The sequence below is a fragment of the Caretta caretta genome, chromosome 7 (genome assembly GCF_965140235.1).
Source record: "Caretta caretta isolate rCarCar2 chromosome 7, rCarCar1.hap1, whole genome shotgun sequence".
Taxonomy (NCBI): domain Eukaryota; kingdom Metazoa; phylum Chordata; order Testudines; family Cheloniidae; genus Caretta; species Caretta caretta.
Window position 1 is genome coordinate 48746760 of NC_134212.1, and position 27386 is coordinate 48774145.

At 54.1% G+C, this 27386-nt stretch overlaps 2 protein-coding genes across 5 annotated transcripts in view; both read right to left on the bottom strand.

Annotated features, from left to right (window-relative positions):
- Window positions 1-6472: 6472 nt before the first annotated feature.
- LOC125640044 (2'-5'-oligoadenylate synthase 1) lies at window positions 6473-14597 on the bottom strand. The gene is made up of 6 exons (XM_048858107.2): window positions 14385-14597; window positions 11615-11909; window positions 11225-11400; window positions 9452-9684; window positions 8408-8552; window positions 6473-7807 (listed from the first exon to the last, which is right to left on the bottom strand). The coding sequence occupies exons 1-6, from the start codon at window positions 14547-14549 to the stop codon at window positions 7322-7324; spliced, it is 1500 nt and encodes a 499-aa protein (XP_048714064.2). The 5' UTR covers window positions 14550-14597; the 3' UTR covers window positions 6473-7321.
- Window positions 14598-22347: 7750 nt separating this feature from the next.
- SEMA3B (semaphorin 3B) overlaps window positions 22348-27386 on the bottom strand; it is a 42554-nt gene continuing 37515 nt past the window's right edge. For all 4 annotated transcript variants that reach the window (XM_048858376.2, XM_048858377.2, XM_048858375.2 and 1 more), the window contains 4 exons: window positions 26907-27064; window positions 26106-26161; window positions 25534-25673; window positions 22348-24881 (listed from right to left, as the gene is read on the bottom strand). In XM_048858376.2, coding sequence (XP_048714333.2) covers window positions 24447-24881; window positions 25534-25673; window positions 26106-26161; window positions 26907-27064 — 789 coding nt within the window. In that variant the 3' untranslated portion in view covers window positions 22348-24446. The remainder of the gene's footprint in view (window positions 24882-25533; window positions 25674-26105; window positions 26162-26906; window positions 27065-27386) is intronic.

The window sequence follows — 27386 nt, forward strand, 5'->3', positions numbered from 1 at the left end:
GGGGCACGCTGGCGAGCTGGCGCTCACGATTCCAGCCCTGCAGCATGGGGGTGGCGCCGAGGCTCTGGGGCTGGTGTCCAGCTGGATGAAAAGAAGCAGCGGGCCACATCCGGCCAATGGGCCTGCGGAGTCCCCCTTAGGCCGAGGCCCTGGGCTGCAGCCCCTAAAGTCCCTGTGTTAATCTGGCCCTGACCCCAGGTGGCACTGACTCGGCCTGGCTGATTTGGACTCATTATGGAAGAACTGCCAGCAGCTGAAGAAATTGGACTCCACAGAGTGGGTCCCTGTGCTGGCCCCCTCCCCCAGGTACCTGCAGGACTGAGACAACCTAGGGATGTCCCCCCCTGCAGCAAACACACCTGCCAGCCCCCTCACTGCTCCCCCGCTGTGAGTCCCAAAGAACTGCTGTCTTGGTCAGGCTGTGCCGGTCATGGGCACGCAGGAACTAGCTACGCCCCGCTAGCCCCAAGTTGTGGGGTAACTCCAGCTTCCCATCTATAACAGTGCTGCCCTTGGTGGGACCCAACTGAGAGTGCCAATTCAGGACAAATTGCTTAAAGCAGGGCAGTTACCGCCCAAGGCTGGGGTTTCTACGCACACCAAGGCAAACCAAACCAGCCAAACAGAGAAGAGTTTGGTTTTACCCCACTGGCTGACCACAAGTCACACAAGCAATTCCCTTAGATACTCCAGTTTCCCAGTATCATCACCAGTGCCACTCATTATGGGGACAAATGGTTATAAAAAGCAATACCCCAGTAAAAGAAAAACGGTTCTCCCAGTCCCAAAGGACCAAGCCCCAGACCCAGGTCAATATACAAATCAGATCTTACCCACAAATCACGCTGTTGCCAGTCCTTTAGAATCTAAAATCTAAAGATTTATTCATGTAAGCAGAGTCAGGATGAGCTCCACCCTGACATCTGGTGGTGAGGTGTGGCAAGTTGTGGAAAAGAACTTCAGGGGCGGATCTCATTTGCATAGGCACACTCACCCCGCCTAGAATGAGGCCATAGCTGCCCAAATGGTCACTCTGGCTGCTGTGGGATCCCCAGTGTCTCTGTTATTGGAAGAATAAAATGTTATTACCCTGATTATGGGAATCAAGGACAGTGGAACTGTACTTGGACTTTTGTTATGATGGAGGGACTCGCCATCAACTAAGTAGCACTCACTGGACAAGGAACACGGGTTCCAAAACTCTTTGAATTGAGAGAGGTTGGGGTTAGATAGTAATATGTGGTGGTATGGGTCCTACATGTTAACTGTATTGCCTTCTCTTTCCGTTGTGGAATATCAGAGCTAATTTTGATTTCATTAGGAGTCTAATTACAGGCTGTTGAGCTGGATTCACTTTGGGCCAATGGTGCACCAGTACTAAGGCTCCCCTACTACAAGCTGAAATCACAAAAGAGCTAATTTTACTAAGAGCTGAAATCACTGAGTGTTGTTGTTAGGATATAGATGTAAAGGCCTGTACTCTAAGAATTTAAGTGTATTCTTATCACTTGGCTAGTTATTGAGGTATAAAAGAAAGAATCAAAATCACTGTCTGCTAGTGTAAGGTCCTTCTCTTACTGTGACAGTCTGAGGCCCTGTTCTTAGGTTCTTTGGCTAAGCAGCAGAAGCAGCCATAAGCTGGGAAGCGACCGGTCACATCCTCACATTCCAAACTAGTCACATTGAAAGAAGATGCTATTGGGCTGTTAGGAATACAACCCTGTCCTGATAATGCCTATCCCCTCCAGAGAAAGGGAAGTGCCTAGAAGATGTAAAAGGAAATTTAGGTTGATAGTTTTCTGCCTGGTAAGAACTCACTTATCAATAGACACAGCTGGGAAACTCTTATGTCTTTATAGATGTAGTTGTGAAATCCTCACTTCTGTATTGTTTTGTCATTATAGTTCCCACTTTGCTATTGTTTATTGGCATGGTCTCTGTCTGGTTCTGTGATTGTTTCTGTCTGCTGTATAATTAATTTTGCTGGGTGTAAACTAATTAAGGTGGTGGGATATAACTGGTTAGCTAATCATATTACAATATGTTAGGATTGATTAGTTAAATTTCAGTAGAATGATTGGTTAAGGTATAGTTAAGCAGAACTCAAGTTTTACTATATAATCAGGAAGTGAGTGTGTGTGTGGGGGGGGGAAATTAGAATCATGTTTTGCTAAAGGGGGAAATGGGAACAGGGAATGGGGGTAAGGAAATTGGAATCATGTTTGGCTAAGGGCAGGAATGGGAACAGGGACACAGGTGTAAGGCTCTGTGGTGTCAGAGCTGGGAAGGGGGACACTAAGGAAGGAAACTGGAATCATGCTTGCTGGAAGTTCACCCCAATAAACATTGAATTGTTTGCACGTTTGGACTTCGGGTATTGTTGCTCTCTGTTCAAGCGAGAAGGACCAGGGAAGTAAGTGGGTGAAGGAATAAGCCGCCTAACAGTTGTGTTAAGTAGTGGGGGAGCCTGAAGATATATGTTTCAGAGTAGCAGCCGTGTTAGTCTGTATTCGCAAAAAGAAAAGGAGTACTTGTGGCACCTTAGAGACTAACCAATTTATTTGAGCATAAGCTTTCATGAGCTACAGCTCACTTCATCGGATGCATAAAGTGGAAAATGCAGTGAGGATGTTTTATACACACAGACCATGAAAAAATGAGTGTTTATCACTTCAAAAAGTTTTCTCTCCCCCCACCCTACTCTCCTGCTGGTAATAGTTTATCTAAAGTGATCACTCTCCTTACAATGACAGGTTTCAGAGTAACAGCCCTGTTAGTCTGTATTCGCAAAAAGAAAAGGAGTACTTGTGGCACCTTAGAGACTAACCAATTTATTTGAGCATGAGCTTTCGTGAGCTACAGCTCACTTCATCAGATGCATCTGATGAAGTGAGCTGTAGCTCACGAAAGCTCATGCTCAAATAAATTGGTTAGTCTCTAAGGTGCCACAAGTACTCCTTTTCTCCTTACAATGTGTATAATAATCAAGGTGGGCCATTTCCAGCACAAATCCAGGGTTTAACAAGAACATCTGAGAAACGGGGGGGGGGGGGGAACAAGGGGAAATAGGTTACCTTGCATAATGACTTAACCACTCCCAGTCTCTATTCAAGCCTAAGTTAATTGTATCCAATTTGCAAATGAATTCCAATTCAGCAGTCTCTCGCTGGAGTCTGGTTTTGAAGCCCGTTGCCAACTGTATCCACATATCTATTCAGGGGACACCATCACAGGGCCTAATAACATCAGCCACACTATCAGAGGCTCGTTCACCTGCACATCTACCAATGTGATATATGCCATCATGTGCAAGCAATGCCCTTCTGCCATGTACATTGGTCAAACTGGACAGTCTCTACGTAAAAGAGTAAATGGACACAAATCAGATGTCAAGAATTAGAACATTCATAAACCAGTTGGAGAACACTTCAATCTCTCTGGTCACACGATTACAGACATGAAAGTTGCGATATTACAATAGAAAAACTTCAAAACCAGACTCCAGCGAGAGACTGCTGAATTGGAATTCATTTGCAAATTGGGTATAATTAACTTAGGCTTGAATAGAGACTGGGAGTGGTTAAGTCATTATACAAGGTAACCTATTTCCCCTTGTTTCCCCCCCCCCCGTTCCTCAGACGTTCTTGTTAAACCCTGGATTTGTGCTGGAAATGGCACAAATTGTCATACACATTGTAAGGAGGGTGATCACTTTAGATAAGCTATTACCAGCAGGAGAGTGGGGTGGGGGGAGAGAAAACCTTTTGAAGTGATAAACACCCATTTTTTCATGGTCTGTGTGTATAAAACATCCTCACTGCATTTTCCACTTTATGCATCCAATGAAGTGAGCTATAGCTCACGAAAGCTTATGCTCAAATAAATTGGTTAGTCTCTAAGGTGCCACAAGTACTCCTTTTCTTTTTTTGAAAATATATGGTGGAGCAGTTTGCGGGGCGGCTGGCAGAGCATTGCAGTTTGCGGGACAGCGAGCAGAGCAGAGCAGCTGGTGAAGCAGAGCAGTTTGTCGGATGGCTAGAGCAGCTCATGGGGTGGCTGGCAGAGCGGAGCCCCATGGAGAGGTGGGGCCAGCAGCTTTGGACCACCTAAGGTGCCCCTTAACCCCCCTCCAATCTCCTCCTAGATTGGGAGGTAAAACTCTGCAGATAAACTTTTGAACTCTGGGGCTGCCCTGACCAAGGACAGGGATTTTTGGGTCTTGGGACTTTAGGTGATTTTTGGGTTGCTGGACTCAAGAACCAAAGGGAAAGGACATGCCCTAATTTGCTTGGGAGGGGTGCAAGTGTTGGGAGGATTGTTCTTAAGATCCAACACTTGCACCCCCCCCTTTCCTGGGAAATGTTGGATAAAAAGCCTCACCAATTTGCATAAGTGACCACAGACCCAAACCCTTGGATCTGAAAACAATGAAAAAGCATTCAGTTTTCTTACAAGAAGACTTTTAATAAAAATAGAAGTAAATAGAAATAAAGAAATCCCTCCTGTAAAATCAGGATGGTAGATACCTTACAGGGTAATTAGATTCAAAACATAGAGAACCCCTCTAGGCAAAACCTTAAGTTACAAAAAAGATACACAGACAGAAATAGTTATTATATTCAGCACAGTTCTTTTCTCAGCCATTTAAAGAAATCATAATCTAACACGTACCTAGCTAGATTACTTACTAAAAGTTCTAAGACTCCATTCCTGGTCTATCCCTGGCAAAGACAGAATATAGACAGACACACAGACCCTTTGTTTCTCTCCCTCCTCCCAGCTTTTGAAAGTATCTTGTCTCCTCATTGGTCATTTTGGTCAGGTGCCAGTGAGGTTACCTTTAGCTTCTTAACCCTTTACAGGTGAGAGGAGCTTTTCCCTGGCCAGGAGGGATTTTAAAGGGGTTTACTCTTCCCTTTATATTTATGACAGCCCTCCTGCCAGAAAACTTCCCTGAATTCATTCTCCTTTGAACTAGAGCAGATCCTTTAGAAAAATATCCACTCTTGTTTTAAAAATTGCCAGTGAAAAAGAATCCATCACACTCCTTGCTTCTGTTTAATTCTCTCTTTCGCAGCCTTATCTCTCTCTGTTCCCCTTATTCCTCCCTTTGTAAATCAAAAGCAGTTAACAAAACACCCAAATATACCACATTATCCAACAGATATGACCTCTAGCCGAGCTTTCTCTTGTCTGTCATTAGCCAATGAGCCGGTGATATCTAGAAGGTGCTCTCAGTATTTCAGCGCATCTAACGCAGAGCACTTCTTGTTATTAGAAAGAAAGAAAAAATCCAGGCTCCGTTTGTTCCCAAACAAGTCCAGGAATAAATTGATTTCAGGGAATGCAGCAAAAATGACCTAACCCTATTCTCCTGGGTTCTCAGCAATTGGTTTGCAATGCAAATGCTGATTGAGAGTCACTCACAAGGAGGAGTCCTTGTGGCAGCTTAGAGACTAACAAATTTATTTGGGCATAAGCTTTTGCGGGCTAAAACCCACTTCATCAGATGCATGGAGTGAAAAATACAGTAAGCAAAATATGTATTATAGCACATGTGGGGGGGCCTGATGCAGCCGGCGGGGTTGTGTGCATTGAACAAAGCTGCTGGGGGAGACAACTCAGCTGAGTTTGCTGTAGCTGGGTCGGATGAGGGGGCCATGACCCGGTCACAGAACTGCTGCTGGATCTGCTGCAGGAATTATTGTGGGGCAGGTCTCAGGCCCGTGTGGCACAGGAGGTCAGACCGAATGATCTCAGTGAAAGAATCTCTGAATCCTAGACGCCCGGCTGTATTCATAGGGCAGGCGGGACCCATATCCCATGGACAGAACACCCAGGAGGCGGGATTAGCAGAAGCTTATTATTTCAGATTCCAAGTGGCAAACGTCGGTTGGGATTTGGCATGACACAACAACAGAGATGGTGACACACAGCAGTGGAGTTGGGACAGGGAGGAGGAAGGGGACTACAACAACGGGACTAATGAACAATGTCTGGTGGGCGCCCAGCACCCAGCTCTGCACTGGGGGCAGTACATCGCGAAAGGGTTGCGGAGCAGGGGGGAAACAGCTCCCAGGAGCTGCAGCGGGAGGTGTGGGGACAGCCTGCACTACAGAAGGATGTGGTGCCGATTCTGGAACGTGGGGGTGTAACGATGGTGCCCGTGGGAGCCAGCTGAGGTGAAAAGCAAACAAACCCCAAAAAGCTGGTGGATATTCCAATTCTTAGATTTACCAAGCCAGCACAAAGCAGCTTCTGTATTACCTCACTGGTTACTCAGAAGTCCAGACAATGCAGTTCCCTTAAAGTGTCCAGCCTCAGGCCTTTGTCCAGACACACAGGTCAGATATGATGATGATTACTGAAAATCTTATCTCATCAAAAAAAAGAAAAGGTTCTTCCAACCCCAAAGGATCAGCCACATACCCATGTCCAGTTATAACTTAGATCTTACCCAGAATACACGCTACAGTCAATTCTTGTTAACTAAACTAAACTTTATTTAAAAAGAAAAGAGAGTGTGTGTTGGTTAAAAGATCAATATGCATACAGACTTGAATTCAATTCTTGAGGTTCAGAAACATATCAGAGATGAGTTTGTAGTGTCTAAAAGTCCTTTTAGGTATAGTCCAATGTCCATGGGGTGACTCCAGTCAGTGACTGGGGATCCCAATCCTTATGGCTCAGGGTATCCCCTTCTTGAAACCCAAAGCAGATCTGAGTTAAAACAGGATGGTGTCCCAGGGTTTTTATACATTTTCCACCAGCCTCTTGGCCTGAGAGAATAAGCTTAATCTTCTGTCTCCCAACCATCCTGGCAATTAGCATAGTGTAATTTATCCATTAAATGGTTCATATACAGTTTATCACAACCTTCAAAGAGACATACAGACAATAATACTATTTCACTCAAGTGTCATCATAAATGTTAAAATCTCTTTTTTGATCTTTGAATCAAAGCTACAGCAATAGACAAGACTTGTTTGCTTCCATCACAAGACCTGAGCAAACAGCTACCCTTCTAACAAGGCAGGCTTGCATTTCAAAGCTCTATTCATTCACATATCTTCCTAACAAGTCTTTAGAGTTCGGCCATGGGTCAGGTCAGTCTGTGTGTTAATTCACTCTTTCTGGCCCTCTGTCACCTTTTAGTGAGATATTATATTTCACTGTTAAGGTGACAGGGGCACATTAGCAAAGCCCTGAATTATCATGCAAAGGCTCTTGGGAAACATAGCCCACTGTGCTGCTCTCTTGGCTGGGGACACAGCAGACGCCTGCCCATGAAGGTGCAGGTCCCGGTGACCCAGTGAGCATCTTACCCACCCCTGAGGCGCAGAAGCAGGTAGATGGTGCTCTTGCTCCGGATCCTGTAATGGGCGAGCGTGCAGTCGTCCTGCAGCTCTTTGCTGTTGAACGTCAGGCGCTGTTGGCTGGTGGAGACACCCGTGCGATCCTCGATCTTCTTCTTCAGGCCCAGGACGGTGTCACTGGCGCGGACACCATAGAGCAGGGTTCTGCTGTTATGGTCCTTCACGAAGATCTCCATCCACTGGGGCTCGGTCGTGAGCATCAGAACCGTGGTGTCGTAGAAGATGCCGTGTGATGCCAGGGTCTGATCGTCCAGCAGCAGCTGGTTTCCCAGGCCAGGCTCCTGCAGGGTCAGGCGCTGCATGAAGGGAGAGATGTCCCAGGCACGCTCGAGCTCCTCCTTAATCTCCCAGATGGTCGTGTAGGGGCTCAGCCCCAGGTCCTGGCTGACCCCTGAGAGCTGCTTCACCGTCACCTGCATGGGTCTGGCTGGCTGGAAGAGAGACAAGGAGATGGGGATGGGTGGGGGTCGGACAGCCCAGGTGGGGCAGCGGGGAACGTCTAATGGCACGCGGCAGAGGAACCTCTGCTGGGGAGTGGAATCTCAACACAATCGTTTCCCACAGCTCTGGGCCCATCAGATTCTGTAGCAGGGAGCTGGGCAGAAGCGCTGGCTGTGGGGGGAGGGGGATCTCCCAGCTACTCCAGCCCCAGCCTCTCCCAGCAGGGGGTGTTGTGCGGAGGGGGCAGAAGTGCTGGCTGTGCGGGAGCTCCCAGCTACGCCAGCCAAAGCCTCCCCAGCAGGGGGTGCTGTGGGGAGGGGGCAGGAATGCTGGCTGTGGGGGGAGGCCCTGGCTACCCCAGGCCCAGCCTCTCCCAGCAGGGGGTGCTGTGGGGAGCGGAGGGGGGCACTGGCTGTTGCGGGGAGCTCCCAGTTAGGCCAGCCCCAGCCTTTCCCAGCAGGGGCAGCTGTGGTGAGTGGGGCAGGAGCAGGAGCCATGAGGGGAGCTACCCGGCTACTCCATGCTCCGGAGGCTCAGTGACGAGCTCATCACAGGCGGGGGTGGGAAGGGACCCCGAGAGGCGTCGGTACCTGCACGTCCCAGCAGCGGATGGGGCCGAGGCTGTTCCTACAGCACAGCTGGTCCCGGCAGATTGCGGCTTCTCTCGCCAGCAGGTCCCAGCTCTTTCCCTGCCCCAAGGTTCCCGTCGGGTCGGCTGGATCCAGGATCACGGGGCTGTGAACACAATGGATTCTCTCTGTCGATGGCTCTTGGGCTGAGCCACCTGCCCATGTGGCCAGTGGCTCTGCTGTCTGCCCCAGCCCGCTCCCTCTCCCCCGTGAGCCAGGCCCTGCTCTGCGTCCAGGCTGCTGACACATCCCAGCTGCCTGCTGCTGACGGTGCCTGCCCCGGCTCAGGCAGGGCCCTGGGGTGCGGAGGGGAGCTGGAGGAGGGAGTCTCAGGCTTGGCCGGCTGGAGCCGGAATCCCAGGGGCTTGGGGATGGGGCAATGGTGGAGGGTGAGTATGGTCGGTGTCACCCACCCTGGAAGAGCCAGTGTGCAGGCAGCTGAGGGGCTGGAGAAGCCGCTGCCCTAGTCCCTGTGGTACTATTGCACTCTAATGCCAGCCCAGGGGTGTTGCTGGGTACCACACACACTCATTTGCGAGCCCTCACCCTGTCAGTGTCGTCATCCCCACCATGCCCCTGGGGGAAACTGAGGCACAGGCTAACAGTGGAGGAGTGGGGACAGACCTGTGCCAGGCTGTGAGCCCCCAACCCTTTCTTGCTCATACGGGTGCTGCCGGGTGGAATCCTGCCCCCTTCAGTTAATGGGGTTTGGCCGGTGAGCTCCATGGGGCCAGGGCTCCCCTTGGGCGAACGCCCCCAGAGGCAACCTGGCTACACGTGGCGCAGCGCGTGCTGGGATGGCCGTATTGCTTGGCTGGTGCTGAGTGTAACCGCAGGGGCCTCTGGGGTGGCAGGGCTGAGAGATGCTGAGCAGAGCTGCCAGTTCTCTGCTCGGGTGTCCCAGGGTAGGACAGAGCCTCCCTCCCACGCAGGAAGGAAGGCCGAGCTGCAGCTGGACGTGAGCGAGCCGCGCAGAGACGAGAGGAGCAGATGCAGGGGTCTCACCACGGCTCCCGCAGCAGCCGTTTGACATGGGGCCCTATCACGGAGGACTGGAGATCGTAGAACTCGGTCCAGTAGACGCAGAGCTCTTGGTACCGGCACAGCAGCTCCATCACCGTGCGGAACCCCTCGGCCGTGCTGAAGTTCTCCGCCCCCTTGGTGCCGCTCTCCCAGGCATAGATGGTCAGCAGCTCCAGGGCGTACTTGGTGGGCAAGCCCGACGTCGTCTTGGAAAGCTGTTAAGGAGATGGGGGGAAGCCGGCCTGAGACACGGGATGGGGTGGGGGTACAGGGCCCTCAAATCCCTCTTGCTGCATGGTCAGGTGGGTGACCTCCCGCTACCTCTCCCCAGCCCATGTCCTGTGCTCACCACAACACTCAACTACTGAGCAGTGGCCAGAGAATGGGAGCCAGGATGTAATGTACTAGCTAGAGAGAGAGAGAGCATGTAATCAGACCTGCTCTGTTGTGTGTCAAGGCCCTATATTGCTAACATCTGGTGGGGATTCTCCTTTAGCTCAGGTGGCAGAGGTCCGTGCTTCTGAAACAGAAGGCTCCACATTTTATTCCCACTGCCGTTGTGAAGTCCCCACAGGCTGTGGCATCAGGCACTGAATCATTTCAGGTGTTTATTAGGATAAAGAAAATCCTTCTCCCCCAACCCTGTAAAGTGTCATTTGACAGGCTAGTGTAATTTCCACTCAAGTGAGCAGCAAATAGGTCGTGAAATCATAATCTGAAATTTGCTCTTTGTGCAGTTGCTTGCCCTGCGATTAGAGGACGAGAGATGTGAGACTGGATGTTTGAGTGTGTGTTTGTCATGAAGCTACAGAATTTAGTTCCAATGAGGAATTTATATCTATCTGTATTGCTATATTAATTGTCGTTTTGTTTTTGAATGATTTTTAATGGAATCTGTTTCCCAATCAGACTGTTCAGTGTGGTCAACGATTCTGTTGTTTAACCTCTGGTCCAGTTCATGATCAGAAGATCTTGTGAGCGCTTGCCTGAAAGTGACCGAAGCCATCGAAACCAGTGCTCCCCAAACTTTTCATGTCGCGCCCCCCTTAACTGTAATGTAATCTGTCTGCACGCATGTGGGAACTGGGAGCCGGGGGCGAAGGCCATGGCCGGAGCTGTGGCTGGTGCTGCGGCCAGGAGCATAGCCATGGGGTTGGGGGCAGAGCTGGAGGCAGAGCGGGGCTGGGTGGCGCTCCCTCCATGCCCTCTGTGGAGGCTGTCCCAGGCCCTGCCATGTCCACAGTTAATGTTCCTCTGTGTACCCCTGGTGGGGTGTACCCTACAGTTTGGGGACCAGTGATCTGGACAGATATTCTGGGACTGCTAGAGAGGGACTCAGCAAACTTGCGAGACTGGATCAGGGGCAAGATCCATCTAGTCCAGTGTCCTGCCTGCCTCCAGCGACACCTGGGGCCCTTTGACGGGATGATTGAACCCAGCCGCCAGAGCCCAACCCAAGAGCATCCAGGAGAGCAGTGAGCTAGGAAAGACCAGCCTAAGCTGAGATGACCACCATCTCCTGGGAGCAAAATAATGGGAAGCAAAGTGATCTTCTGGAAAGACTTGAGCAGCCCTGGCAGGTGGAGGGGCTCCAGTGAGTAGCTTTATTCCAGGGGGTTTTAAGGTGTGGGAGGTTGCCGGGAGAGCTCTCCATCTGAACCTGCATTAACATACAATGGTAACCCCCAGGGCTGGTGGCCCGGTGAGAAGGAGCAAGGGGGGTATCAGTGACTGGGGCAGGGCAGGGCACCTCACCTCTTTGTACCAGTGCTTGACCAGCCGCAGCAGGTTCTTGAGCTTGGCCGGGCGACGCTTCACAAAGTCCCTCTGGAGCTCGGTGAAGGAGGTGCAGAACTCACCAGGCTTGGCTCTGGTCCGAATGAGATCCTCGTAGACCTGGGGGGAAGGTTTGCTGCCAGGAGTCACCTGCCCTGTGGGAGAGAGGGGAGGGAGGGTCACCACACAGATCTGAGGGGAGTCCTGTCCCAATGGGCCTTGGGCTATTCCCGTGTCCCATACACAGGCTGCACCTTCATTTCCATGAGCTCTGTCAGGATAAGCCCTGGGGACATTGAGGGGAGTGGGTACCCCCAAACCTGCTGGATCCCTGGAGGCCGAGCTGAGGGGCAGGGATACAGTCCCTACCTAAGGCATCATAGGCTGGGAGCACGTCCACCTCGATGGATTCCCGCCTCCTCTTTGACTGGATGATGATGGAGAGCGAGCGCGGGCAGGTGCCCTTCTCCTTTGGCTGGGAAACCTCCACGTCAATGCTGAAGGCGATGGTCTGTCGGCACTGGTTCAGCTTCTGCCTGATGGTGTCAAGCACAGCCGCACGGTTCTCCAGCTGGTCCCGGTAGCTGCAGAAGCAGCTGAGGAAAAGGACCAGATCTGCATCCGAATTGTTCTTCAGGGCTGTCCCCTTCCCCGCGGAGCCGCCCTGCCACGGAACAGAAGCATTTGCTCACTGCGCTGCCCTCTCAACAACCCCAGGGCGCTGAGCCGCATGGGGGCTGTGCCCCTGCACCCACTCAGCCAGGTCACCCCTCAGGCACAACGGCCCCTCCTGGGCAGCCAGAAACATACCAGAAGTGTTAGGATGGGATAGGAAATATTGAATCCAGTGTTGCAGTGTACACTGCTGGGGTGCCCTCCCCCCGCATCCCATTCTGATCACGCCCCCCACGTACGCTATGGGGCAGAGACTTGAAATTTGGCAGCAGGGTGGCCTGCGTCTCAGGGATAAGCCTTTTGCCTTACGCCTTTTGCCATGCCCGTCAAAATCCACCCAACTTTGACCAAACTAAGAACCTTTGAAATATCTCCCTTTGCACGTGCGCAGTACAGATGTGTCAGAGTTTGGCCAGCCCCACAGATAACATAGCATTTATACAGAACATTGTACGGACAAAGCCCAGCTCCCGTTGGCTTCAGTCGCCGCTGTGAGCACTCAGCACTTCTGCAAATCAGAGCCCAGGGCTTGAGTTGGGCACCCCAAAAATGAAGAATGCACACTTTGGGAACAGTTTGGGTTAAGTGACTTGCCCAGCATGACACAGGAACTCAGTAGCAGAGGCAGGGATAGACTCCAGTTCTCCAGGGAAGCATTCAACTGTCTTACCCAGGAGACCTTCCTTTCTCTCTCTGCAACCCCCTGCCCCATTCATTGCACATTTTCCATCTGCTGCAAAGTCTGTAGGGGTCCTACAGACAACAGTCTCCTTCACTACCTGGCCCTGATTCACCCGTAGAACAAGTCCACCCTGTGCACTGAATGAAGCAGGGTCCCATGGAAAAAATAATATGTGATCACGTAATTAAAGCCTGTATTGTAATACATATGCACAATGGGGCTGAATTAAGGTTAAACAGGCCACCTTCCCTCTGGCATTTCCTAATGTTTGAGTTGCAATCTCAATAACTCTCTTTTAGTGTAATTTTTCTGGAGGTAATAAATGGGACTGAGGAGAGGTTTTGCAAACTTCCTGTCCTGTTTTTGGTAAAGGGAGTGCTGATTACAAGGTCGTGACCCAACAGGGGAAAGGTTGAGAGCCATTGATTCAGAGAAGAAAAATTGGATGTCTAATAATGCTAGATTAAAAGGCAACACATTTAAAACGGCTCAAAGGTATTTTTTGTGACCCAGCATATAGTTAACCTGTGGAACTCGCTCAAAGAGGCCATGAGCTTCTCAGCCCTCTCCGCAGGATTAGACATTGGAAGGATAACTAGAACATCCCTACTTGTTTTCGGCAGGAAGGGAAATGTCCATGGGAGACAAACCCTCATGCTTCAGAGCATAAACCGACCACTAACAGCCCGTAGTCAGAAAGAAACTTCCCCTATAGGCAAATAATTCTATAATTGTCCACGAAGTGGGCTCTTGTGCCTTCCTCTGAAGCAGCTGGTGTCGGTTAGTGTCAGAGACAGGTTACTGGGCTAAAACTGCTCTGACCTGACAATGCAACTCCTATGTTCCTACCTGACCCCACTGGCAAGCCAGGGCGGATTTTGGATAATGCCCCCTGCAGCCAGCGGTAAGTGGGAACCCCCTTCGGCATCCCTTGGCTGGTGGTTTAGGCTTGCCCTGATCACAGCGTAGGCACGCAGACTTTCGCCTGTGTGACGAAGTGGGACTGTTCTTAATGTTTCCTCTGAATAGTGTGGGGGTGCCTCAGTTTCCCCTAGGCAGTTCTTAAGTATCTAGGGGGTGGAGTAAGGGTGTATGATCATTGCAGAGCCCTAGAGGGCAGGTGTGTGCAGGAGTCTGGACACAGAGAATGGCCAATGCCCTGTTTCCTGGCAACTGATGGCCTGGGCCCTTCCCCCCCTGCAAGGTGAGAGCTGAAGGGTTGGAGAACAAAGGAATCAGGTGACCACCTGGCCCGGGAAAGGAACAAAGCCCAGAGGAGGAGGGGCTGGAGGGGGTTTTCAGTTTGGGGCTGGCTGGGACATGGAGTGAAGTGCAGACGTGGTTGTCCGGCTCACTGCCCCCCAAAATGGACCCAGCTGAGGGGTCCCGTTCTCTGCACCTGCAAGCTCTGTTTTAGACCATGTTCCTGTCGTCTAATAAACCTTCTGTTTTACTGGCTGGCTGAGAGTCACGTCTGACTGCGAAGTTGGGGGTCAGGACCCTCTGGCTTCCCCAGGAGCCCCTCCTGAGCGGACTCGCTGGGGGAAGCGCACGGAGGGGCAGAGGATGCTGAATGCTCCGAGGTCAGACCCAGGAAGGTGGAAGCTGTGTGAGCTGTGTGTCCTGAAGACAGGCTGCTCACAGAAAGGCGACTGCCCCAGAGTCCTGACTGGCTTCATGGGGAGCAGTTCCAGAGCATCGCCCAGGGACTCCGTGACAGCCTGCACCAAAGGAGCCCGGACATGCTCTTTTACACCGGCAGCTGGTCCAGAACAGACTCACCTTCACCGTCTTGAACACCTTGATGTCGTCAAAGCACATCTCCTTCAGAAAATCACAGATCCTCCGGACAGTGTCTTTCACCTGCAGCCGGAATTCCTCGCTGGGCTGGAGATGTTCTGCGATCCAGGCATCCAGCGAGCCGGCGGGCACCTGGTACAGCTCCATCTCTGCTGCTTTGCTCCCTGTCCCTGCCTTCCTCTGCTGCTGCTGCTTTTAAGCATCCTTGGCACAGCCCAACCCTGCTGATCTCCTCCCCCGTGGATGGCGTCAGACTGAGCTTGTTAAGGTGGCCTGGGCTACAGGACTCGAACTGTCCACCAGACACCTGCTGGGCATGGGCCTGGAGAGAAGCCTGGGGGCTGGTCCTCATCCCCAGTTCCAGAGGCAGCCCAACATACTTCCTCCATCCCCAGCTGCTGGGATTCCTGGGAGGGGGCTGCCCCTAGGCCCTGCTTGGGGGCGCTGTCCTTCATGCCAGCCCCTAACCTGAGTATCTATCTCCCCCACTCCACCTGGGAGGGAGGGATAGCTCAGTGGTTTGAGCATTGGCCTGCTAAATCCAAGGTTGTGAGTTCCAATCCTTGAGGTGGCCATTTAGGGATCTGGGGCAAAAATTGGGGATTGGTCCTGCTTTGAGAAGGGGGTTGGACTAGATGACCTCCTGAGGTCCTTTCCATCCCTGTGATATTCTATGACACTGATCTCATCAGTATCAGTTTCATGCTCCCAGGCTGGGACACAGGGACTCTCTGTAAACTGGGAGAGTGAGAGTGTAATTAACCACTGGAACACCGTACCAAGGGGGCTGGTGGCTCCTCCATCCCTGGCCATTTTTAGAGCAAGACCTGATGCTTTGCTGGCAGAGCTGCGCTCAGGGTTAGTTTAGGGCAGGGTTGCTGACCTGTGCTGGACAGGAGGGCAGAGTCCATTCTGGCCCTGGAATCTAGGAATCAATGAGATCCAAATGAAGGGCGGTGGGGGGGACGTGAACCCCCAGCCCAGAGTCTTGTTAATGTCACTCTGCCACCTGCTGTCTGGACACCCCAGAGCAGCAGCGGGGGTCCTGGAGCTGGCTGCCTGCAACCTCACGGCAGCCTCCCCATCGCTGCGCTTCGTCTCCAGCAGCAAGCCTGCCAGGCCGGCCCCTTCCTTTATGAAAGGGCTGGTTAAGTGGTGGTGAGGTTCCTCCTTGCCCTGGACAGCGACTCCCGCCCCCTGGCTGAGGGGCATTTTCAAGCCTGGCTGCGGGGTTTGGGGGAGGGGGGGCACCTGTAGCGCACCCCAGTGTGGGATCCAGGACAGAGGAGCACCCGGGCGAGCACTTTCGAGCTGCTCCCTAAGTCCACCTTAACTAGCAGCAGCTGAGCTAAGGATTTCCCCGGTTTTGATGTGCTAAGTTTCATTTTCCATTTGCTAGAGAAAGGAAACTGCAAAGGCCCAGCTGGGTGACAAGGGAGGGGCCATGCGGGCTGCTGCTGGAAGCCAGGGATTACTCCTTGGCAGTCGGGCAGGGGCATCAGATTCGGTTTCCATCTCTTCCCTGCATGGGAAGTTCCCATGCCTGCCTGGCCTGGGGCGGTGCGGGGGAGTGACAAGGCGACAAGGAAGCAGCCTGGCCTGCTTTGGCTGGAAGTGGACACTGAGCAGTGCAGATTATGTCACCAGCTGCAAGGAGCAGCACAAAGCTCCCAGCAGTGCTGCCCACTGGAGAGCGGGCGACACGGAGCTCGAGCCAAACCGGGGAGATTTCATGTGCATGTAGAGTGGGTCAGAAATAGCCAGGCCTCAGGCATCACTGCCCGAGGCCCTTTTCAGCTCCCCAGCGGTGAGGGGGGAGGGGGCTGCCTTTACAAGCCTGATGCTGATTGGGCGTGAAGGGCCAAAGAGTTGGGAAGAGGAAGATTGGGGCACACCTGCCCCTCGGTGATTCCCCACCCCCGCAATGTCCTAGGGGGCCCTAGAGGGGCAAGTCAAAGACTGCAAGGCCAGAAGGAGCCATTGCTATCAGCTAGTCTGACCCCCAGCCCCTGTCACAGGCCAGAGCCCTGCCCCACTCTGATGTCCAGGGCAGAGCTTGTGGAAAACTAGCTGATCTGAGTGTAAGACTGGCCAGTGATGGAGCTCCCACAATCCCCCCACACAGTGCAGGGCGCTGCTCAGGGCTGACGTACCTGCACTGGCATCGCCCCTGGCCTGGCACGGAGACACGTGGAGATCAGTGCATGGGAAGCCATCACGGATGGTAAGGCCTTGGGTGGTGCCAGGCAGCACGAGCCCAGGCTGGTTGCTGCTCCCAGGTGGTGCCCCTGCAACGGGCCCTTGGGCATCCCTTTGCCCCTTGGGTTCCTACCCCGTGCTCAGACTCCCGCTCCAGCCCCAGTCCCCCAGGCCCACCTTCTGAGTCCCTGCACGCAGGACTGAGGGGAGGTGGCTTCACAGCACCATTGCACTGTCCTCCATTCTGGGGCCATTTGGGGACCTGTCCCCCTGCCAGTTCGAGCTGCTTGCCCCAGGGCTAGGAGGTGCCGGTAGCTCAGGGAGCCCTGGTGGGCGGTGAGCAATAACAGCCCCTAGTCCTGCCAGAGGGGCCGAAAAGGGCCACAGTGCAAAGGAGATGCAACCCTTGTGTCTCCTGCCCCCAGTTCCCTCCCATGCATGCAACAGCTCTGGCTGCTCCAGAAAAGGATCTAAGAGTTACAGTGGATGAGAAGCTGGATATGAGTCAGCAGTGTGCCCTTGTTGCCAAGAAGGCTAACAGCATTTTGGGCTGTATAAGTAGGAGCTTTGCCAGCAGATCGAGGGATGTGATCATTCCCCTCTATTCGGCATTAGTGAGGCCTCATCTGGAGTACTGTGTCCAGTTTTGGGCCCCACACTACAAGAAGGATGTGAAAAAATTGGGAAGAGTCCAGCGGAGGGCAACACAAATGATTAGGGGACTGGAACACATGACTTATGAGGAGAGGCTGAGGGAACTGGGATTATTTAGTCTGTAGAAGAGAAGAATGAGGCGGGATTTGATAGCTGCTTTCAACTACCTGAAAGGGGGTTTCAAAGAGGATGGCTCTAGACTGTTCTCAGTGGTGGTTGATGGCAGGACAAGGAGTAATGGTCTCAAGTTGCAGTGTGGGAGGTTTAGGTTGGATATTAGGAAACACTATTTCACTAGGAGGGTGGTGAAGCACTGGAATGGGTTACCTAGGGAGGTGGTGGAATCTCCTTCCTTAGAGGTTTTTAAGGTCAGGCTTGACAAAGCCCTGGCTGGGATGATTTAGTTGGGGATTGGTCCTGCTTTGAGCAGGGGGTTGGACTAGATGACCTCCTGAGGTCCCTTCCAACCCTGAGATTCTATGAAGGGCAGGGGGCCTGGGCTGCCTCCCAGCCACAGAGCTCAGCACTGGCCAGCGAGTGCCACAGGCAGCTCCTCCCTCTTCTAGTCCCTGGGAGCTGGTGACTTTGGTGCTGCCAGGTCTCACAGCCAGGTAGCCGGGGAGCATCCTAGGGCTCAGATAGTGGTGGGGTGGGTGGGGGAGGGGGAGAGCGCTCAATGCCCCAGGTGAGCTGGGGGCGGGCGACCAAATCCTGCCCAGGTCCTGCTGGGAGGGAGCTGAGGCCGCACAGCCCTGCCTGGGCAAACGGGGAACTGAACAGAGCCCAAGGTGCAGCCCTGGGCTGGGCTGTGCCGGGGCTGTGCCCTGCCCTGTGAGTCACCACCCCGCCCTCCACCCAGAGGTCACCACGCAGGCACCCCGCCCTGTAAGGACAAGGCCTTCATCTGCAGCCAGATTAAAAGAGCAGCCCAGCAGCAGCCATTAGCTGAGAAGCAGAAAATCACATCCTCACATTCCAGCTAAACTACATTAAAACAATGTGATATCGAGCTGTTAAGGAGGAGACCCCCATCCTAATGGTACCCACTGTCACCAGATAAAGAAACAGATCTTAAGGTGGCTAAAGAAAACTTACTTTAATAGCATCCTGTCTGCCAAGAAATCATTTCTCAATAGTTGTGTTTGTGAAAGCCTCATTTCTTTATTGTTTTGTCATTATGGTCCCCACTTCCCTATTGTTAACCTGTCTGGTCTCTGTCTGGTTCTTTAATTGTTTCTGTCTGTGACATAATTAATTTTTGCTAGGTGTAAATTAATTAAGGTGGTGGGATATAATTGTCGAGAGAATTTTGTCAAAATATGTTAGGATTGGTTAGATAGATTTCAGTAAAATGATTGGTTAAGGTACAGCTAAACAGGACTCAAATTTCACGATACAAACGGATCCAAAAGGAAGTTCTTTGGGAACCAACTCCAGGACGCAGCCCCAAAGATCAGAGCTGCCAGACCTCAATACTCTACCAAATTATTTGAGCATAAGCTTTCGTGAGCTACAGCTCACTTCATCGGATGCATACTGTGGAAAGTGTAGAAGATCTTATTATATACACACAAAGCATGAAAAAATACCTCCTCCCACCCCACTCTCCTGCTGGTAATAGCTTATCTAAAGTGAAAAGGAGTACTTGTGGCACCTTAGAGACTAACCAATTTATTTGAGCATGAGCTTTCGTGAGCCACAGCTGTGGCTCACGAAAGCTCATGCTCAAATAAATTGGTTAGTCTCTAAGGTGCCACAAGTACTCCTTTTCTTTTTGCGAATACAGACTAACACGGCTGTTCCTCTGAAACTTATCTAAAGTGATCACTCTCCTTACAATGTGTATGATAATCAAGTTGGGCCATTTCCAGCACAAATCCAGGTTTTCTCACCCCCCCACCCACCCACACAAACTCACTCTCCTGCTGGTAATCTTCCTGATAACACCATCCTGGCCACTATGGATGTAGAAGCCCTCTACACCAACATTCCACACAAAGATGGACTACAAGCCGTCAAGAACACTATCCCCGATAATGTCACGGCTAACCTGGTGGCTGAACTTTGTGACTTTGTCCTTACCCATAACTATTTTACATTTGGGGACAATGTATACCTTCAGATCAGCGGCACTGCTATGGGTACCCGCATGGCCCCACAGTATGCCAACATTTTTATGGCTGATTTAGAACAACGCTTCCTCAGCTCTTGTCCCCTAACGCCCCTATTCTACTTGTGCTATATTGATGACATCTTCATCATCTGGACCCATGGAAAAGAAGCCCTTGAGGAATTCCACCATGATTTCAACAATTTCCATCCCACCATCAACCTCAGCCTGGTTCAGTCCGCACAAGAGATCCACTTCCTGGACACTACAGTGCTAATAAACGATGGTCACATAAACACCACCCTATACTGGAAACCTACTGACCGCTATTCCTACCTACATGCCTCCAGCTTTCACCCTGACCACACCACACGATCCATCGTCTACAGCCAAGCTCTGCGATACAACCGCATTTGCTCCAACCCCTCAGACAGAGACAGACACCTACAAGATCTCTATCAAGCATTTTTACAACTACAATACCCACCTGCAGAAGTGAAGAAACAGATTGATAGAGCCAGAAGAGTTCCCAGAAGTCACCTACTACAGGACAGGCCTAACAAAGAAAATAACAGAACGCCACTAGCCGTCACCTTCAGCCCCCAACTAAAACCCCTCCAACGCAGTATCAAGGATCTACAACCTATCCTGAAGGATGACCCATCACTCTCACAAATCTTGGGAGACAGGCCAGTCCTTGCCTACAGACAGCCCCCCAACCTGAAGCAAATACTCACCAGCAACCACATACCACACAACAGAACCACTAACCCAGGAACCTATCCTTGCAACAAAGCCCGTTGCCAACTGAGTCCACATATCTATTCAGGGGACACCATCACAGGGCCTAATAACATCAGCCACACTATCAGAGTGTCGTTCACCTGCACATCCGCCAACGTGGTATATGCCATCATGTGCCAGCAATGCCCCTCTGCCATGTACATTGGTCAAACTGGACAGTCTCTACGTAAAAGAGTAAATGGACACAAATCAGATGTCAAGAATTATAACATTCATAAACCAGTCAGAGAACACTTCAATCTCTCTGGTCACGCGATTACAGACATGAAAGTCGCTATCTTAAAACAAAAAAACTTCAAATCCAGACTCAAGGGAGAAACTGCTGAATTGGAATTCATTTGCAAATTGGATACAATTAACTTAGGCTTGAATAGAGACTGGGAGTGGCTTAGTCATTATGCAAGGTAGCCTATTTCCCCTTGTTTTTTCCTACCTCCCCCCCCAGACGTTCTTGTTAAACCCTGGATTTGTGCTGGAAATGGCCCACCTTGATTATCATACACATTGTAAGGAGAGTGATCACTTTAGATAAGTTATTACCAGCAGGAGAGTGGGGTGGGAGGAGGTATTTTTTCATGCTTTGTGTGTATATAATAAGATCTTCTACACTTTCCACAGTATGCATCCGATGAAGTGAGCTGTAGGTCACGAAAGCTTATGCTCAAATAAATTGGTTAGTCTCTAAGGTGCCACAAGTACTCCTTTTCTTTTTGCGAATACAGACTAACACGGCTGTTACTCTGAATACTCTACCAATGACACTGCAGAAACTGGAGTTCCCCAGATGGACCTGATCCTGACTGGCCATCAAGAAAAGTTCATCTGTCTTATTGGGAGTGGTGAGCACTGTATGTGTAGCGTGTGCAGTCTGGTTTTGGTGATTGTTAATAAACAGAGGTTAAGTGGTATATTACTGCGTAAGGCACTTTCACTGGTAAAAGACCCTGTAAACCCTCAAAAGATTAAGCCCTGACTCCACAGGGAAAGGTTATTTGCCCAGAGCCCATGGAGGAGTAGAGCCCAGAGCCCACAGAGGGGTAAAGTTAGGTGATTTTCACCTGGAGCCCTATGAACTGGGAAAGGGTGGGGGTGCCTAAATTAAAAGGGTTATGCCTTGAGCCCTAGGAACTGGGTAAAGGTGGGTGCCCTTGAGTGTGTAAGTAACAGAATTTTGTGCGGGTAATAGCCCAGGCCAGAGTAGGGCCAGGCAGCAAAGGCCAGGGTGAGGGGCTAAATGGACAGGGTGCTGCTAGGGGACCTGCACTGGACTAGGGCAAGGGGAGGAGATGGGGCTGTAGGGGGAAGGTGGGGGTACAGCAAGAGAGAGCAGCTGTGAGGGGAATGGCCAGAGATGGGGCAGCTGTGAGGGGTACTGTGGGAGCCCCACAGGGATGTGGGAGGGAGACGGGGCAGCTATGAAGTGTACTGGGGGGAGATGGGGTGGCTCTGAGGGGTGTGGGGGGGAAACAGGGTAGCTGTGAGGGGCATTGGAGGGAGACAGGGCAGCTGTGAGGGGTACTGTGTGAAGTCCCACAGGGATGTGATGTGTGAGATGGGGCAGCTATGAGGGGTGCCTCCAGCCTCCCCAAAGCCCTCCAGGCTGATGGGCAGAGGAGCTGGTGACCCCCTCCTTTCCCCTGGTGCGATCCCAGCCCTGGAGAGGCACCCGTCACACCGCATACTCCAATGACCCTATCCTGTGAGGAGACATCTAGAGAGGATTGCCAGCCGAAGCGGGGCCTGCTAGAGCCACTGGGACCAACCACGCGTGGGTACCACATTCACTGAGCCTGGGCAGCGAGCAGGCTTCAGGATCCAGCCAGCCATCGCTCCTGGGGTGTCCCTTCGCTTCCTGTCCCCTGCCCCGCTTCCCCACACCTCCCGGGGCCAGGGATGCCATTCGGGCCAAATCTGCACACTACAATAGCACCCCCTGCTGCACGTACACTACTACACACCTGCCTGCTGGTGGAGAGCAGCTGAGCAGGCTAGAGCCCAGGAGCTTCCACCAAAGGTACCTGCTTCCTAGCTCTCGAGACCCCAGGTTCGATCCTGGCCAACTACAGCTCTGGTAGCCAAGGCTCCTCAGCCTGGCTCTGTGGCTCAGGCACCTGTAGCAGGGGCAAAGCGCTGACCAGGGCAGGTTCAGCCCATTTCAGAAAACCAGGAGCACAAGCGTTCATCAATTGCTTTTATTGTGTTAATATAATACAGTCCCGCTGGGCTGGGTCCAGTTCCGTGCCACGCTCCCCTTTTCTCCTGCACCCAAGCCGAGCTCAGAGCACCAGGGCTGCACTGGCCCGCCCGGTCTGCGACCGCCTCCTTCCTTCTCTTTCCACCTCCTATTTTCCTGCCTCGCCTTTCTCCCATCGGCGCAGTGGAGATCGCATCCACGCAAGCCGGCTCCTGAAGACGTAAGCAGCGCTTTTCTCTTTGCTTACCTGTGTCTCCACAGAGGGGTCAGTGCGTCACCCCCAAAGGGGAGAGGAAAAGCAGGAGACTCAGGCTGGTAGGTTTTGAAGCTGCTACGCGACTGACATACCCACCCAAGGGCCAGATCCTTCAAGGTCTTTAGGAGCTTAACTTCCATTGACTACAACAGGAGTTAGGAGCCTAAATACCTCTGTAGATCTGGGCTGAAATTTGGTCCTTGGGGGAGAAGCCCTGTTTTGATGACCTTCAGCTGTGGCCACTGAGCCATGCACTCCATCCTGTGTGGGCATGGTCACCCAGGGCTCAGGCTTCATGTCATAACATGCAGCTTGTACCTGGAGCATTTCGGTGACTGCTCTCCATGCGCTGGCTGTTCCCCGGGCCTCATGGCTGGGGGGAGGAGTGGGTACAGAGGTGAAGGGACTTGCCCAAGGTCCCCCGGCAGGGCAGTGGTGGAGCCCCGGTCACCTGAAGCCCGCTGCGCTACCCAGCTGGCGAAAGGCACTGCACGGACGCAGCCTGGAGCTGAAATGCTTTGTCCCTAGCCAGGAGCAGTTGGGAAAGCCGCCTCCACCCACCCAGGGCAGCTCCCTCACCCGACCCCCCTCTTGGGCAAAAGCTGCTCTCCATCCCCAGACAGGCCTCAGGCTTCCGGTGGGGACACCCAACAAGGGAGGTCAGTTGCGATGGGCTCACCCGTTCAGCGCCAGCCACACAAACAGCCAGCAGCCAGAAATGGCCGCTGGACACTGCCAGAGCCGGGCTGAAAGTGCCTGGTCTGGACCCACATCCCACTTCCACAAGGCCTGCGGTTATTCCCATCTCACAGAGCCAGCTTTGGGATGGCGGCCATGGGGAAGCACTCTGTGGTTCAGGCCTCAGGGCCAGCTGGCTGCCCAGCGTGCCCCATGCTTCCCCAGGGGCCATGGATCAGTTCTCCCTGGGTCTGGGATCGGGCCAAAGACTTGGGGCATTGGCCACACAGCGACTCTCCCATTCCGCACCACTCTCCCCTCCTTCCCCCCACCCTGCAGGAAGCTGGAGCCTTCCCGGCCACATGGTTATCTCTCCTATGCTGCCTCATTGGGTGGGCACCCTGCCCCTACTTCTAATCAGGGAGTGTCCCAAGTGAGGGGAGAGGCTTGGGCTCTGATCTCCTGCCTGCTGCACCCCCCCACCCCGCCCCCACTGCACCATGGGACCACATGCGCCCGTCCCAAAAGCCACCAGCCAGGCACGTGTCCATGTATCTAAGACCAGAACAGTGCCCCTCCATCCACTGGGGGCTGGGGTGCAGCCCGAGGCGGGTTTACATTCATCAGTAACAGTCTGTTAATAAATACAACAGTGGTCATGTCCCCAGGGGAGCCGGGGGAACCCAGGTACCGGTCTCCCTGCCCCCCAACGCACGCCAAACAGGGGTGTGTGGGGAGCTGTCTCTGGGAGGTTCCCGACTCCGGAGGGGGCTGGGTTAAAGGATGTTGGGCAGGGGCCGAGGGCCAATCGAACAAAAACAGTCCCATGCGGATTGATCTGCCTCACGGGGGACAATCCAGGCTGAGGCACGGCTGGATCCAGGAGGCCTCTTCAGTGTCTGGATGGCGCATGGCCCCTGCTCCTGTCGCACTGGCCTCCCAAAGCCTATGGTCTGAGGCCTGGGCCCCCCTCTCTGGTTGTGAGGCAGGCCCCGGGGGCTCCCCCACGCCTAGAGGGGAGAAGGTTGTCTCAAGGGCGCGGCCGCCCCCACCTAGCTACACATGGAGGGGACCCATGGCCGGCTCGGCTCGCCGGTCTCCCCCCTCCCCACCCCACCCTCCCCTGCCTCCTAGCAGGAGTCCGGCAGGTCACCAGGCGGCAGCACTGCGGGGTCCCCTCTCGGCGCGGGGCAGCTCGTGTGTGCGCCGCTTGCGGGCTTTTCGCGTCTCCTCCACATGCTTCCACTTGTGGGGCTTGGCCTGGATGCTCAGCGGGGAAGGCAGGGGCAGCTTCTTCTTGGGCTGGTGGCTCATGCGGCCCCACAGCTGCTGGCAGACCTGGTCCATGGTGCTGAGGTTGGGGTGGTCCACCAGCTGCAGGAAATCCTGGTACCACAGCTTGCTGCTGGCTGGCTCGGCAGGTGCCTCCTCCCGGGCGCCAATCACCTCCAGCGAGAGGCGCAGGAGGGTCTGGGTGAAGCCGTGCTCCGTGGCCTGGCAGTGGTAAAGCCCGGTGTCCTTGCGTGCCACGCTGCGGAGGAGAATGCCCCGCTCCGTCTGCAGCACCCGCTCGTCCAGCTGCACCTGTGGGCCCGGGGAGACAAGGCAGAGCTGGAGCCGGGGGAGCAGGGCCGGCGCCAGGGCCAAAGTGCAGTGCCTCAGCGCACCACCCTGGCCTCCCAGGAGGGTCTGGGTAGCTTGGGGGCAGGGCTCGCTGCTAGCGGGCCATGGGCTGCGCCAGTGCTGCTGGGCAGGGATGGGCCGAGGGGGCATCAGGGCAAAGAGATGCCTGACATGTGCCGAGAGCGTGGTTCAGAGCTGGAGCTGACTCTGAGCTGGCACAAGGGAAGGATGGGTCCGGGCAGTTATTCCCGGTTCCCCCTGCTCAGGGCAGGGCCAGGCTGGACTGGGTGTCCTCACGCCAGGGAGGGATCAGGAGGGAAGAGTGAGGTGGTGGGGCTGGAGGGTCTATGCAGCCGGGAGGGGTCTGGCTGGGGGTGGCCACGCATCATGCATATGCAGCAGTGAGTGGAGTGGGAAGGGGCAGAGGATGGGAGTGGGGAGCTGGAGCCCAGCCAGGACGGCACAGGGATCCAGGATCCTGGGGTATGATAGGTGCCAGCCTGTCTCTCTTGGCTCTGACCAGCCTGGGCACAGCCAGCCTGATGCCCCCATATCAATGCAGCACGTGGGTCAGGCCGAGCAGCCTGTCTCCTGGGGGTGAGGGGCCCTGTACCTCCTTCCTCGGGGTGTTGCTGGCTTTCTGGTAGGTCCACAGCACCTGGGCCTGCAGGGACTTGGGTACGCACTCCAGGAAGGCACTGCTGCCCTCCACCCCATACAGCTTCTTCTCCGGCACGCTGCTCCGGTGTGGATCTGCCGGGCACAGGCCACCGAGAGTGTGAGCACGGGAAAAACACGGGGGCAGCCAGGCCATGGGGCTGGCACAAACAAACGTGCCCGAGCCTTTGGGCCACGTGGCATGGAGCAGGCACAAGCGAATGCACCAGGGTGGATGGGACAGGAAGAGCGTGGCTGGCATGGGCCAGAGCCATGGGCCACGCAGTGGGCATAAACTAGCACCCCCCAGGCGTCTGCGCTGAGGCCATGTCTCTTCATGTCAGGCATGTGCCCATTTCTCTTCATGTCAGGCATGTGAGCAGGGGCAGCGCCCCGCCCCACATCCTGCGGCACATGAGCGAGCGGCAGTGGTCCTGCCTGGGCACTTCTCTCTCTGGGAGGATGGGCACGCAGACGGTGGCTAAGGGCTGAGTTGGTACCCTGGGGGCAGAGAGTGGGCACACTGACCTCCAGAGCACAGCGTGTTGGGGTCCCCGTTCCGGACGTCCTGTCGTCGAAAACGCCTGTAGGGGGGAGCGGGGAGAGAGGTCAGGGTGGGGCACAGCAGGGGACGGACAGACGGATGGACATTTTCTGAGGAGCACAAGGGCTCTGGCAGCCTCTCCTAGTGCCTGGGGAGCAAGCCCCCTTCCCCCAGCACCCGCCAGGAGCACCCTACACCGGGCGCCCTGCTGGACCCTGGGTGTGGAGCCCCACAGCTCTGCGACACGAGACCAGGGCGTCGCTCCTGTCAGTCCCTAACGAGGGGCTGTCGCTGTCCTGAACAGTCTGTTGGCGTGCTGACTGCTGGCAGCGCCAAGGTCCCTACCAGGCCCCCCATCACCCTAGCATCTGGGTGCCTCACGCTGTTTAATGTCGCTCCCCTCACACACCCCTGGGCAGCAGGGCAAGGCTCTTCTCCCCATTGTACAGATGGGGAAACTGAGGCCAAAGTCACCCTGGGAGCCTGTGGCACTGAACAGAGGTCTCCTGCCCCGGGCTGGATCTTACCGCTTCACCTAGCCCCAGGATAAGGCTGGCACAAGATCATCTCAGCGCCAACCCTACCCCAGATGTTACCCCAAGCCCTGCAGCGTGGGGGGGGCTCTGATGCAGCCGGTACCCCCTGCATGCCTCTCCCCAGTCCCCCGACATCCTCTCCGGTCCCATGACATCCTCCCCATGGCTCGGTGCTTCCAGGAGCAGCTAGGAAGTGATCTGAGCGAGGCGCCCCTGGGCCCCATGTGGCTGGAGTAGAAGGGGCCGTACCTCTTGGTGTTGGGCATGTAGCGGGTGCAGCTGGTGCCGTTCCAGGCGCAGTAGGGGTCTCTGGCCAGGCAGCACTCGGCACAGCCCTTGCCATAGATCCCGCAGCGGTGCAGGGGCAGCTGGGAGAGGGACGTCGGGGAGCCCACGTAGAGTTGTTGCTGTTGGAGAGGCAAGGCCAGACAGCTGGGGGCGGATCCAGCACCTGGGCGCATGCCAAGGCCCTGCATCCCCGCGAAAGTGCCCACACAGCACGTGGCCAGGATGTCACTGCCACCATGGGGCCTACGTCTAAGGAGGTGCCAGCCTGGGGAAAGGAGGGGAGAATCTTCCCCTGGGATGGGGCGGCCACAGTGCCCAGCCTCACTCACTGGATGCCCATGCCAGGGCATCTGGGGGGCATTCGGGTCAAGGCGGGTCAGGGCCAGCCCAGCTCTCCTGCAGGGGATGAGGCCGAGGGACAGCCGTCGAGACTGCAGCAAG